Here is a 14542-nt window from a genome sequence, read left to right on the forward strand (position 1 = left end):
TTCATTTCGTGTTTTCTTCATCAAATAATACCCTGAAAAAATGTGTAGACCTTAATGTCTGACTTGTGTTACTAAACGTTTTCATTTTTCGGCACATTTCTATACAGCAGTGTTGCGGAAATAGTTTACCTGATGGCCAGGATACATATGTACAAACAAAATACCTAACATTTTGGCATGAATTCCAGCCCTCTTTTTAGCTAATCTATCTTTAGGAAATAGATTGCCGATTACCTTGCACGAGGCCTAATTGAAAAATCGGATAGGCCATAAACAACCGTTCTGTGCGTAAGAGTCCCATTGCTGCGTCATTTGCCTTTATTTTTTAGTCATTATATGAAATCGTCATATAATGGCCACTAACTTGTCATCTTCTATTGTCAAAATCATTCCGGGCATACTTTACGCACAGACATAGTTGTAGGGATGTGCAAAAAAATTGCGTTTGACCTGATTGGCACCCATTTTACGCAACCTATCAAGATGTCGAACAAGTTAAATTCAAGATTTCCACTCATTTTATACCACAATGGAGGTCAATTCCAGGGTTTTAAAATTTTAATTCGCTCATCCACGTGACTCGATGAATAATGAATGCCCTCGGGTCAGAAATAGATATGAAATTCGGCCGTAATTCCATTTGAAGTGATCCTCGGCAGTGTGCGAGATACAGTTCTGGTGATAAGCTCTAGGTTATTCCTTCGTCCCTTTTGAAGAAGCCTTCGTGACTCTGTGTGAGTATATTTCAGATTCTCAGCAATTCCTTTGGGACTTTAAAATGATGTAATTTCGGCTCACCTGCACATAAGAGTAGGCCTAACTAATTAGTTGGATGTACAAAGCAAAACAAAATATAAACCAAAACAAATCAGTCTTTTGGTGCCGTTTCGCACCAAAAGTCGCACGTTCATTCATTTCTTCCGGGCGACTAACCATTTATGTTATCATTATGAAAAAAAGGGACAAACAAGGCGTTTAGTAATACATGTTTTGGGTGATATTTATATTGTTGTCTTGTTAGCTGTAGCATAAACTGTTTATAGCCTGCTCCTGTGCTCAATGATAATGCCAAATACCAAGACACAAAAATCTAAACGGGGGCTTCAAAATATGAACATTGGTCTTATAAATATGTGGCCCTAAATGTAGGATATCAAACAATAAGAATCCACTGTGTAACAAACAACCTGATAATTCGATTACAAAAGCTAAATCCCATGGCAACTTGTTGAACAACATAGGTCGAATTTAAACAAATATAGTTTATTGCCTCAGTAATGTGAGGCTGTTTCACCTCATTAGTAGGCCTATTCTTTATTCATATGATTTATGTGTAACTTAGTGTTAACACTTTAAAATTACAGTTAACTGTTATTTTGAAGTACCATGAAAGATCTGAAAGGCTTGACCACATAAGGGACAGAAGACTTATCAATTTGGTGGATTAAGATTCCAACGTCTTTATCATATACGGATTATTGGTGATATTAGCATTAATATTGTCATTTATTTTATTATTTATTAACATACTATTGGTATGATTATTGTCTTTATGATATGCTATTATTATTACCATTATCATGAGCCCTTATATTAAAGCGGAGCCTGTTATTAGCATCATAATATGTTAGTAGCCTACCTGAATTTCTAGTGGACTTTAGTTGTAGTTTTGAAATAGAAAAAAATACAAAAAGCTAATACACACAAACAATACAAACAAATATTGACTCTTTATTGAAACTAGTTAAACAATCCACATGAACGACTCACAGTTCAAACATTGAAACGCATTCAAACTCTCCTTCTGCCATTAAACAGTGATCCAGAAGGGCACTAGATAAACTGTTGCATTTCACATTAGCCTTGATGTTGGCGGTTGTAAACCTTCGAGTAGCATTTATCTTTAGTGGAGTTTATCGGTAACCTAAGCCTACTCGTTAGACCTCCGGATGTCAACATTGTGGGGAGAAATGTAGCGCTCTCTGGCCGCCATCCAAAGAAAGAATGGTGACAAGTGGTTGGCGCCTTTAGTTCCCTTTAGTTGTCAGCAAATATGCATTTGCGAATGCATATCTACCTCTATTCAAACAACGGAGCAGTGTTATGAACGTTCAAAACCATATGTTCAAATTATATTTGCCTACGAATTGAACCACAGTTAGGGTCCAGGTCTTATGGGTCTTATAAGGTAGTGTATACGTTCTTAGGAATAAGATCGATTGTCTGTAAAACAAATGTCCTTGATAGACTATGTGCCTTCTTTTCCACGACTTCTGGATTTTAAACTTCACACTTTGGTTGTCTCTCCCCGGGTCAGGGAAAAGTTCAGGTGCGGTGGCGAAAGGCTGCGTGGGAGTATAGGGTCTGCTTTCTGTCCTGCGTTACGTCCGCCAAACATTCTCCAGCGCCTCCAACATTCTCCAACTTTCCTGTTTTGTTGACGATCCTGGATAAACACATGGACCACGATTAAAAAAAAAGCACACAAATAAAATAAAAGAACAAGAAAGTACAACCGTAACAACGACATCCAAACAGAATGCTCCATAACACAATCAAGCACCGCGTAAACTATCTAAATTGTATTACGCGTAAACTATCTATTACGCGTTCGGTGCTCTCGGCCATTATATTTGCATTGTGAAGATGCATTGAAAGATATGCTCTTCTCCAGCCCGTGCCTTTAAAAGTTTACTGCTCAACTTGTAGTTTGAGAAAACAAAGGCTGGTGTGGGAGTGGGGTGATGTTCATGTCCGCCCAGAATGATTAATAGTTGTGGCTGGTCTTTTCCACGCCTGCAACTCCATGTTGACGGGAAATAAGCGCCAAACCTTGCAGAGAGAGAGAGAGAGAGATAGAGAGAGAGATAGAGAGAAAGAGAGAGAGAGAGAGAGAGAGAGAGAGAGAGAGAGAGAGAGAGAGAGAGAGAGAGAGAGAGAGAGAGAGAGAGAGAGAGAGAGAGAGAGAGGGGGAGGGAGAGAGAGAGAGAGAGAGAGAGAGAGAGAGAGAGAGAGAGAGAGAGAGAGAGAGAGAGAGAGAGAGAGAGAGAGAGAGAGAGAGAGAGAGAGAGAGAGAGAGAGAGAGAGAAGCTATATAGGTCAAAACATTTATCCAAGAGGTCAAATAACCAATGATGCAAAAAATATATCCATAGTTAGGGCAGACTCATGTAGATATAGTTGCCAAGTTATTGGCTGATAAAAAATACAATACAAGACATAATTCCATTAATAACCCCCATTTTAGATATCGTATAGCCTATACTCTTGGCACCGGACCGCCATCCCCCTTTGCACCGTCCTATAATGTAACACTGCATCACTCAGATGTTCATAGGAATCACGCAGGTCAATGTAGGCGGAATGGTTATCCCTGTTATGTGGGGTCACGGACTCATGTTTGGTGGTCACGTATTTAGAGCTACACTCTCAGCCCACCGCTGACTGACAGAGGCTATAGGTACATGTACCACTTAGGACCACCGCGGTGCACGCGTCTTCTCAGAAGACCCAACAGGTAATGCTATTGTGTGCTGTGAGTTATAATGCGTCCACATCACGCACGGCGGTATCTGAGACACACACAGTGCGTTATGACATAACGCAGGAGTAAAGAACGGGAGGGAAGCATTGAGTAGCCTACTCGCTTCGGGCTTTTCACTGTAGGTCCTTGATTTCCTAAAGAGGAGATGTTGTAATACCCTAATTAGGGCACCCTAAAGGGATGTTTTGGAAGCTACAATCCTCTCCATCTTCTTCAGTGCGAATAGTCTCACCTTAATGCGCAAACCTACTACCACTACTCCAAAAGCAGTCGCTGCGAATGCGTTTAAACTGCAGATAATAGAGCAGGTATAGCACTTACCGCTAATGGCCAGTAAATATATGGCACTTTAAAAACGACAGAACACCCTCTCCTCTGAATGGGGCGACATGTGGAAAAAGCTGCTGCTGCTCTGCGAGAGACCCGCTCCTCTTGCCAGATACATTGTAATGTCATGTAACCCTCTTTTTTCTCCGTCCAAACGGATCCGTTTCTCCTCGGGGGCAACGACTGCCTCCATTAATGATTCACGGACTCAAATAAAAGGGATTTAAGTTGACGTTGCGTCACGTGAGCGGACGCATAATATTGTTCCGTGTTATGGTACGGGGAGGAAAAGCGTTGTCCCGATGCGGGCATATGATGCTGATTATGTGCGAGTTACCCCCACTTTCCGCGAGGGGGGTCGGGGCTTTGTTTTAATCTAGAGAAATAGGGAGATACGGTGAAAGGGAGGTGTAGGAAGAATCGTGGTTTTTGTGGATGGTATTTTACTGCTTTCACCGACGGATATGTTTTTTCGACGAGGACAAAATCCGAATCCATTCGTTGGGAGGATGGATTTTATTTTGAGGTATTTCCGCCGATTGTTCATTATTGTCGTGAGTTATGGCCGCTCGAGGTTGGGGTCAGTAGAAAAGAGAAGCGGCTCCTCGCCTGGGTGCAAGAGGAGCCGTAATAGGAGGCTATTAATATCAGGATATCTGCAGGTATCAAGGATTTAACAAATGCACCTTAACGTAGCAAGCTTTTCAAACCAATTATAAACAGCTCTCAAAAATGTACAGCTTATTTATTGTGATCAGGATTGCAAATGCTTTGTACTTGCATGCATAAGGAGTACAATTATTGTAAATATATATTTGCAATATATAATTGAGGACCAATAAATTACCCTACATTGTTTTTGAAAACCGACTCGGGCAAAGCATTCATTGGAACGCCAGCCCTACAATGTACCGCACCAAGGCCTTAAAGTCCTTCCTATAATTGTGCAATAATCTTGTCTCTTTACATGGATTTGTGGAGTAAATGATAAATCAACCGCGAGCCGCTTTAAAAAGTAAGGGAAAGCAGTAGGATTGTGTCGCTCCACGAGGGAAACGAGTATATAATGGAAGACGGAGTGCCATCGAGGACCGCGCGGCCGCGCTGAGGTCACGACGCCCGCTTGTGATTTATGGGCGCGGGGACTCAGGGAAGCCGCCGCGCGACAGCTAATGACTATTCGATCAATTTTGCAGCATAGTGGTATAGGAAATACACGAACGAAAAAAATATATAAAAATGATCCGAATAAAAAATAAGCACAAGTTGTGTTGTGAGTTGTGTTCAGTGCGAAGCTATATGTGATTCAGGTTGTTGTTGTTGTTGTGTTAGTGGACTAAACAACGCGTGTGTGTCGCTATAAACGAGCTGGCCCTTAGTAAAGAGACTTGTGAATCAGACACTTCGTTACGTTAGTTGCACTAATAACATACATTATAGACTATTTAAGCAACCAACATATAAATAATATAATCCCCAGGCTAATTCATTGCTGTAGTGTATTTTATCGCAACTATGTGTAAATAAACTCCATACATAAAAAGTGCATTAGTTGACCTATATATCTGATTTGCTGGATGTAGGTACAGGCCCAAGCGGCGTTGAAGCTTATGGCTAGACATACGAAGCATGAATTTAAAACCAAAATTACATTAATAATATCATACATATTATCGCAGTATAAACTGTTAAGTGTTTGTGCGTGTGAGTGTTAGTCTAAGTGCTCTGACTCTTTGTTTCAGACCACTGTCGAGGTGAACGCAGAAGGCCTTGGTACGGTCGTTCAGAGAGCCTGCTTAGCTGCTGGTAAGTCCACACGCCCAGCTCCATATCTGTATCGATTTTAAGCTATGAACGCTCGGTGATAATATCCTTATTCAATTTATAATAACGCAGCACGCGCGCCCGCCAAGGCGCTCACAGGGAAAGGCGCGCGGCCTCAGCACATCTCCTCCCCGCTGCAGCGGAAGAACCGCGAGGAGGCTGATAGCAATAATCCCTTCTCGTCCACTTGTCTTTGTCGCGCCATTCATCACTATAAAAATGACGAAGGGAATCGTACCTCTTAGAGCGGGCGCCTTACTCCTCGGAAGATACTTTCTCGGCCTCTCACATGGTCTTCCCCCAAATATAGTTGGCTATTTCCAACTCAAGCAACCCCTTCTTTTTACTCACATTTTCAGAATATGGGTAAAAGGTTTGTGTCTTATTATTCAGCCCCGGCAATGCAACCCACTTACTCCTTTGACATTTAACCCTCAAGCTATAGTGACTTTAAAGAGAAACACGAATCAGCATTTCACCAAAAGACAACGGAGTAAATAATTATACAAATGCCACCGTACTCCTGTTAGGAAAAGCCACGTTGGCTAAAAAAAAAACGAATGCGTGATTTTTTTTGTCCCACTCGCCCTCCCACGCCGGTGTGCTCTACTTTTTAATTGTGTCGTTGTGTCTCCGTCCCAAAACCAGAAGGAGCTACTGACGTGTTTACAGCCTGAAGAAGCGAGCGGACATAAATCTTGTTTTTTTTCCCTTTGGTCTACAAAAGACACCATTAACATGCAGAGGGATTCCCCGGCTGTCGGCTCCCCTCTCTCCCTCTGATACCTCTCCGCGCGTGCTCCTCCGTCCGCCTTATGAAACCTTAGATTTGTATCGCCAAGCTTCTGGTAGCAGTCGTCGTTTTGAATCAGGAAATAAAACAAATTCCATTCAACTTGTTCCTTTCCTGGGTGACGCCTAGGTTTTTTTTGTTGGCAATCCGATTAAAATATCCCCCCTTAAAAAACTAGAAGCGACCGTGTCCATTAAAGCCCATTTTGTGTATGAAAAGAAGGATAGAGCAGTGTCTTGGAGGGCTTGGTTAATGATTAATCGGTGAATAGAAGCTCTGTGTAATCCCTGGGAAACCCTTGTCAGCGGTTGCTCCACGCTGCACTATACACAGGCATGCCCTAATATTTCCTCGCAGAGCATTTAATGCAAAGAAAACACATATTTGCAGTGGGCTCGCTCGCATTGTTTTTTTTTTTCCATATACACTAACTGATTTAGTGGGTGTGGAGAGGCAGTCACTTGATTTGAACATAGCGCTGCTTAATTTGCATAATTGTTCTTGTCTACGGTGACGCTATGGTTCGGGGGAGTTCACTGTGAGTGTGCATGGTGGACTTGTGAACGACGATATAGTCCAGCCTAGCCCTGGCTACGTTAAATATGTGTATGAAGCCCGGGTATAGCTCGAGCAGCATGTGATAAGTTCAATCGTCAGGGCAGATAGCGCTTATCGTCGTGACCCGAGTGCTCACGCCTGCTTTCGTAATCTCAGTTTACCCATCCACGTCAAATAGGAGAAGGAGAGAGAAAGAAAAAAAAGGAAAAGGTGAACGGATTTTGTTTCTCCTGCACGAGGAGTCCTCCTGGTTCTCTGCCTTTTTTTGTGTTGTGGTCGCCAATGCATGGTCTATGGGTCGCAGTCTGTTGCTGTTCAACCCCAGCTGCATTTACCTAAACTTTTATCTGGATTACTGCTTTGATCGATTTGGTCGCTGAATGAGAAATTATTGCGGCGTGGTCTGCATTCGTCGTCAGAGGATAAGGTAAGCAGGCCAGGAATAGGCTCCCTCGGTTGTAAATGGCAGAGTTTGTGTGTCTTGCGGTGATTTATCACCGTATGACTTACATCTCGGTTCAGGAAGAGTTCACACAGTCAGGCAAGCAGATTTCTCTCGCGTGGACCGTGGAGTGCACAGAGAGCTCGTCTGTCTTTTGTGTTGCTTTTGTTTTTTAAGGAAAGATTTATTTTGTTACGTATGAATATTCCCGGTCTATTCCCGATGATCCTTTGTGGAGCCGATTTAGTCATGCGTCCAATTTGCACACAACGGATTAGCCCAATTTGGGCACGGCAGAATATGGGTTTGATTTTTTACAGATTTGTCGGTTATAATTGAACCTTTACTGCGAATATGTTGTTCACGACTTGCCATGCCACTTTTACCTTTTAAATATATAATTAGATACTATCTTTGAATCGAGTATGCATACTGAATGAGCAGTCGTCGTTGTATAATAATGTAATTTGTTAATATAATGCCCACGGAGTATTTTGGGATCGGACAAGCTTACCTTACCTTAACCATAACGAGTTTTATCTTTGTATTTGTTGGAGATAAGGGCTATTTGGCCTTATTTTAACTTGTTTACTAACTTGATAGATGATAGCAGTTTTGGAGTTGATATATTTGATAATAATCTAGCATGTTCACGGTTTACAAATGTAGGCCTCTTTGACTTGTCATAAATCATAGGCTATGGGCATTAAATATATGCAATGTTAATTTTGTTATCGTTATTATTATTCTCAGTAGTATTCTTAGCATTATTAACATTAGTAGGCCTATAAGTCTATGTTCAGTAGGTTTCCCTGTGTTGTATTAGTTTGATTATATTTAAATGTCTATAACAAGGCATTATTATGGTTTATTATTAATTATTGGTTTAATATTTTAGGTTTATTCTTTATTTATATTTATAGGCTACCCTGTACCCTGCTGGAGGAGATAGTGGGAATCATCTTATTCAAACAGCCCTAGTGGAATATCCTGCTTTCAAAGAAAGAATCATGGTTTATATAGATCAAGATTAACGGTTTTATCGTCAATAAAATAGCAGCATATATGGACCTTAGGGATATATATATATATATTTACTTATGGGTGTAGATTAGTTGGGCATCCCTAGTTTCTCTGTTTGAACACAAATCCTGACTGGACTGGTTATTGGGCCGCTCTTTCCTCGCGAGTTGTCTCGGTACGGTGACCCCCATACATCACTGAGACTGGCCACTGCCACCGGCAAACGCCACGGACTGAAGCTATTGTTACGAGCCTGCAAGGAAAAGTTCACTGTGGTCGCGGAGATGCACCGGTGCAGCCCGGTTTTTCAGGTTTCGTTGCGGCGCGTTCACTTATCTTGCAAAGAACAAAAAAATACTTTTGCGAATGTTTATGCTTCGCGCCAGGTGGCCGTGCAACCAGAGCTCACTGTTTTTTTTTGGCACGATAGGACGTTTGGTTTGTAGTTAGCCTACAAATAATAATGAACCGTGCGTAAATTGCATGTGAGGTGTAAAGACTAAAGACACTTTGAAAGTGGATTGAGATCAAATAATAGGCTGCATCGGAAAAAAAACGATACAGCTTATTCATTTGGACTAAATTATGTATTATCTACACGATTATCCAGCGATTGGTAAAACTGTGTTCGCATTTGGATAACATTGTACCAAAATTATGTTGCAATGTTGTTATAAGAATCAATTGGTTAAAAAAAATAGAAAATGTGAAAACGTTGTAATGCACAGATGGTAATGCACGGTTAGTACATGCCTTTGTGCCCTCCTTAAGCCATAAGGTAAACGGTAATATTCTACAGGGCTGTTGGCCCTATCTTGCCTCCATAGTCTCCCGTGTCATGCCTGTATTGAAAAGTAAGATGGATCGCCACCATTTCTTCCCCTCACAGTGCTTCTTGTAACCCTAGGTTCACCCGAGGAGGCCATTGGCGAAGAGGCGTCACGTGATCAGAGGGTGCCAATGTTATTCTACAAGGGTGTCAAGACCCTGTCAGTTTCTGAAATAAATATTGGGAAACGGCGAGATGCAAAAGGCAACCTACTACGACAGCTCCGCAATTTACACTGGCTTCCCGTATCAAAGCGCAAATGGCTTCAGTTATGATGCCAATCAAGTCCAATATCCCCGGGCTTCTCATGTGGAAAGTGAGTACCATCGACCTGCATGCTCCCTGCAGTCTCCCGACGGCTCCGTGGCCTTGCAGAAGCAGGGGGAGATGGCAGAGAGCTGTGACAGAACCTCCGCCATTCAGGCGGCACAGTCCACGGTACATCCCGAAAGCAATCAAGCACAGGTGTCGGTGTCAGGGCCTCCTCCTCCCCCTCCTCCTCCACAATCTCCCGACGCTGTCGCCCAAAACACGAGCAACGGGTCCAACCAGCCGGCTTGTGTAAAGAATGGTTCGCCGACGTCATCGGCACGCAGCAAGCAAATCTTTCCCTGGATGAAGGAATCCCGCCAGAACACCAAGCAGAAACCCACCAGTAGCACCAGTTCAGGTAGGCCCTACACCTGGTCTATGACACCCGAAGAAGCACGCGTGCAGGCCCCCACGCCCAAGCGCACGCACTTACACGCAAAATCACTCACACACGCAACCACACAGACACACACACACACGCACACGCACACGCACGCACACGCACGCACGCACACGCACACACACACACACACACACACACACACACACACACACACAAAAAAACACACTCCACACAATATGTATAGTAATTGAAGATACACATGCATACCCACGCACGAACGCACACGCACGTTCGGCATGCAAACTATTGATACGATTAAGTATTAGTGAATTATAATGGGCAGATTGAACTGTTGCAAATCACTCTCCCGTTCGCTCTCCCTCTGTCCTGTACTTGACCCGCTCTTACAGTAAGCACACAACATTATGCAGCCCCCCTCCCTTCGTCCCTGCGTGTCAATAAACAAACAAAACAGTTGTCGCGTTATTTTCATTTGTAGAGATCTTGCTGAGGGGGGCGGTAGGCACTTGTTTACACATGGAGCCTTCAGTTCGCAGATAGATTCCCACGACCCCTGCATCTGCTATCGCGTGGCTGTGGAGTGAGGGGAGGGGGGGGGGGGGGGGTGGCGTGTGGGGATGTGTATTAGCTTATAACGGAGCAGATTTGGGTTTCAAACGGTGTGACGTCATCACAGCAAGGAGATCGTTGCAACTTTTCACAGATATTAACCTACATTGTCAGGATATTACAAGAGCAAGTTATGAAATTCCTTTAACCCTAATAATATTAGACCAATCCGTCTTCATGATACAGCATCTAACTTCTGAGTTCATTACGCATTTAAGCAACACAAAATATATTGATGATTAATTGGTATTCAACTAATAATATTGGTAATTGTGCTGAATGGAGACCACATTAGCCCCCCGCCCACCTTCTCTAGATTCACTTAGCCCTCCTTTTTTTATTAATATATGTTTTTAACGCAGACGAGTTATACAATATCATGGTGCATTTATTTTGAACAGCGGCCGGTAAAAATTTATTAGGGCTTGGCAGTCTGCCATACACCTCTCTGCTCTTGCAGACAGATTCCAGCCTCTTGGAAGGAGAGGCTTGTCGGTTGCGAGCAATGGGAGCTAACTTTATGTACCCTGAGGAATACATAACGTATGTGTTCCCATTACGCGCGCGCTTCCACCATGGGCTACAGGGAGAGATGGGGGTCAAATGGCTTCCAAGTGGCTTTTTTGAGGTCATGTTTTTTCAGAACGAATTTTATAGGCTACATCTCGTGGCGGTGTCGGGTGCATCTTTGTGATGTGTGATTAGTTTGAACGTGAAAAAGGCCCTTCCACGCGGACTATATTTTAAATGTTAATTGGCTTAGTGGAGCCCAGTAGATAACTGCGGTATTTAACAGCAGGAAGAGGATTTATCAAAATCTCATGATGGTACTAATGTGCAAGCACGGGCATTCATGCACACACGCACACACACACACACACACACACACACACACACACACACACACACACACACACACACACACACACACACACACACACACACACACACACACACACACACAATCAGATGATTCAGGTTCTGTTTGAGCAATCAGGCCGAGCGTATTTATCTTCAAAATATATGATCCATTTCTCTGCGCTCACACTCTTGCAAACCTCACGGTAAATAAATATCCACCTGACTTAATGTTCCACGCGCGCGCACGTGTGTGGTGTATGTGCGCTTGCGCGCAAGTGTGCAGGGGTGTAATGTATTATTGACTAACATACTCTCACTTTCCCGCCCTAACAGTTGAGAGTTGCCCCGGAGACAAGAGTCCACCGGGGTCGGCGGCGTCGAAGAGGGCGCGGACAGCTTACACGAGCGCCCAGCTGGTGGAGCTCGAGAAGGAGTTCCACTTCAACCGCTATCTCTGCCGGCCGCGAAGGGTGGAGATGGCCAACTTGCTGAGCCTCACCGAGAGACAAATTAAAATTTGGTTCCAGAACCGTCGGATGAAATACAAGAAGGATCAGAAGGGGGTTGGGATGATGCCCTCCCCTGGCGGCCAGTCCCCGCGCAGCCCCGGGGGGCCAGGTTCCGCGAATGGCGGAGGAGGAGGATACCTCAACTCTATGCATTCTCTTGTCAACAGTGTTCCTTATGAATCCCAGTCGCCGACGTCGTACAACAAACCCCACCAAAATGCGTACGGTATTGCGACGTCATATCCCCCTCCGTTGAACAGCTCTCTGAACAACTGCCCGCCCTCCCAGAAGAGGTATGCTGGGACGGACTCGGCCACGCCCGAGTATGACGCGCACCCTCTCCAAGGCAATGGCAACTACGGGACGCACATGCAGAGCAGCCCTGTTTATGTTGGCGGAGGCTACATCGATTCAATAGCCAACTCTGGGCCCTCCGTGTTCGGTCTGACGCATCTCTCGCACCCGCCGTCCGCAAACATGGACTATAACGGAGCAATCACAATGGGCACCAACAGTCACCACCACGGAGTGTGTGATCCGAACCCGACGTACACAGACCTTACGCCGCACTATTCTCAGGGAAGAATTCAGGAAGCGCCCAAACTGACGCATCTGTAGCGGTGTGGCGCAGCCCACCCCATTGTCTTATACTTCCAGACAAATTATGTATTTCTTTCTCAACGACCTCCTTGTGGCTTCCTCTTTCTCTCTGCTTTTAGTTTTTTTTTTGTGTGTGTGAAATAGCTTAGGAAAAATAATCACGCTTGCTTGAATTCGTCTCTATTTACTTGTGTCATTGTTCCACAAAAGCATTATTTGTGCAGTGGGAGGGGGGGGGGGGGGGGGGGGGGGATGGGATGAGGGGGTGAGCAACATTATATGCATACGCCTATTTTATCTTTTGCCGTTGTTGTTTTAAGGTCAACAATCAAACAGGGTATTATGAACATATTTTTATGCTATTCATTTTTAATGTGAATCTGTACGTTGTTTTTATTTATCCGCATTTGAAGAAATTGTGTTTTGCATTTTGTTGCACGTGTGGAAGGATTATCGGGAACCACGAGCCGGGTTCACGTGGAATGATACATTTTCAGAAGGAGGGTCTTGAGCTTACACATGACCCCACCCCCTCCCCGCTTCAGTTGTTCATATTGACCTTCTTATGTTATTTATTTTTTTATTTGAAAAAATAGAATAGTTTAGTATTATTTGGAGGATGTAATTGAGCGTATAGCGATCCGTCCCAATTCATAGACCTACCTGTAGTTTCCATCAGTTACTCAGCACCAGACTACTTTATGGTCGCTGCTATGGTTCTGTGTGTGTGTGTGTGTGTGTGTGTGTGTGTGTGTGTGTGTGTGTGTGTGTGTGTGTGTGTGTGTGTGTGTGTGTGTGTGTGTGTGTGTGTGTGTGTGTGTGAGTGCGTGTGTGTGTGTCTGTGTGCGTGTGTGCGTGTGTGCGTGTGTGTGTGTGTGTGTGTGTGTGTGTGTGTGTGTGTGTGTGTGTGTGTGTGCGCGCGCGTGCATGAGTGTGTGCGTAGGCGTTCGTGTTATTTTTTTGGTTTCTTGCAGGAGTTTTTATTTTTCTCTAAGAATGTAAAATCAATCAATCATGCAATAAGGGTGGGAAGCGTTACACATGAACAATTTCTTTTATTGAACAGAGAGAAATAAATATCCTCTTTTTTATTTCAAACATTCCATGCTGCTCCAGTTTGAATAAATAAATAAATGAATTAAGAAATATATATAGATTATCTTCAGTCTTAATGTGATACGTTGCAAACGTTTACTTAAATGGCCGACAGTGTAAAACATCGAAATAAAAAAATAATGCAAGAATTAGAATATGTCAAAATATCGAAAATAATTTAATATTTTAGAGAACAATATAGAGAATCACAAAAGTAGCTCATAACAAGGTTTAGGTATTGATGGTTTTGATGGTGAGGTTTAGCATCCAAAGCTAAAACAGCACGACAATTGAAATGGTATCCTTCAAATAAGGACACGAATGTACACGTGTTTACCAAGAAAACATTTTTTTATTTGGTTGAAATGAAATGACAAAAACATCCACAGAAAAGGCTGGCAATGTTATAGGCCTATTATTAAGCCCCTGAAAACGCTCACGTAGCATTCACTCAGGATTCTTAACTGCGTGGGCACAGTCACAACGCTTCGCAGGAACTTCTTGAATATCTGCAAGAATAAGAGAAGCATAATGAGAAATTGCACAAAAAATAAGAAATTTCGAGATCCCTTTAAGAAAAGCCTGACGCGCTACAAAGACCACACTCAAATACTATGACCCTTTATTTCATTATTTGGTCAATTCCAACGTAAATGCAGAAAACTGCATTTCATTTGAAATGCATCAAGACTCTTCCAGCAAAGTTATCAGAAGCGAACCAACATTAAAAGTGAACATATTTTAGGCCAATGCTTATGCAATAAATTATAGGCGACATAAGCAATGGGCGACTGTAGTCCTACATCATTTCTCAAATGTAGCGAACCAGCCTGTGTCAGAACATTTATTTTC

General features: G+C 43.2%; 1 protein-coding gene and 1 long non-coding RNA gene across 9 annotated transcripts in view; one reads left to right on the top strand and one right to left on the bottom strand.

The window, feature by feature from the left end:
* hoxa3a (homeobox A3a) overlaps positions 1–12836 on the top strand; it is a 29621-nt gene extending 16785 nt beyond the window's left edge. For 2 of the 7 annotated variants that reach the window (XM_030346906.1, XM_030346905.1), the window contains 3 exons: positions 5614–5677; positions 9419–10010; positions 11820–12613. In XM_030346906.1, the coding sequence (XP_030202766.1) occupies positions 9536–10010; positions 11820–12613 (1269 nt within the window). In that variant the 5' untranslated portion in view covers positions 5614–5677; positions 9419–9535. Of the gene's footprint in view, positions 1–3048; positions 3518–4113; positions 4398–5613; positions 5678–7043; positions 7474–9418; positions 10011–11819 lie in introns of those variants that run through there. The other 5 variants (XM_030346907.1, XM_030346904.1, XM_030346909.1 and 2 more) reach the window with 5 other exon arrangements.
* LOC115535583 (uncharacterized) lies at positions 1716–6907 on the bottom strand. 2 transcript variants are annotated; one of them, XR_003974525.1, is made up of 2 exons: positions 6482–6907; positions 1716–2832 (listed from the first exon to the last, which is right to left on the bottom strand). It is a non-coding gene; the product is annotated as an uncharacterized LOC115535583 (long non-coding RNA). The 2 variants fall into 2 exon arrangements; XR_003974524.1 differs by lacking the exon at positions 6482–6907 and adding an exon at positions 3866–3999.
* Positions 12837–14542: the final 1706 nt, after the last annotated feature.

This window comes from Gadus morhua, chromosome 22 (genome assembly GCF_902167405.1).
Source record: "Gadus morhua chromosome 22, gadMor3.0, whole genome shotgun sequence".
Taxonomy (NCBI): Eukaryota; Metazoa; Chordata; class Actinopteri; order Gadiformes; family Gadidae; genus Gadus; species Gadus morhua.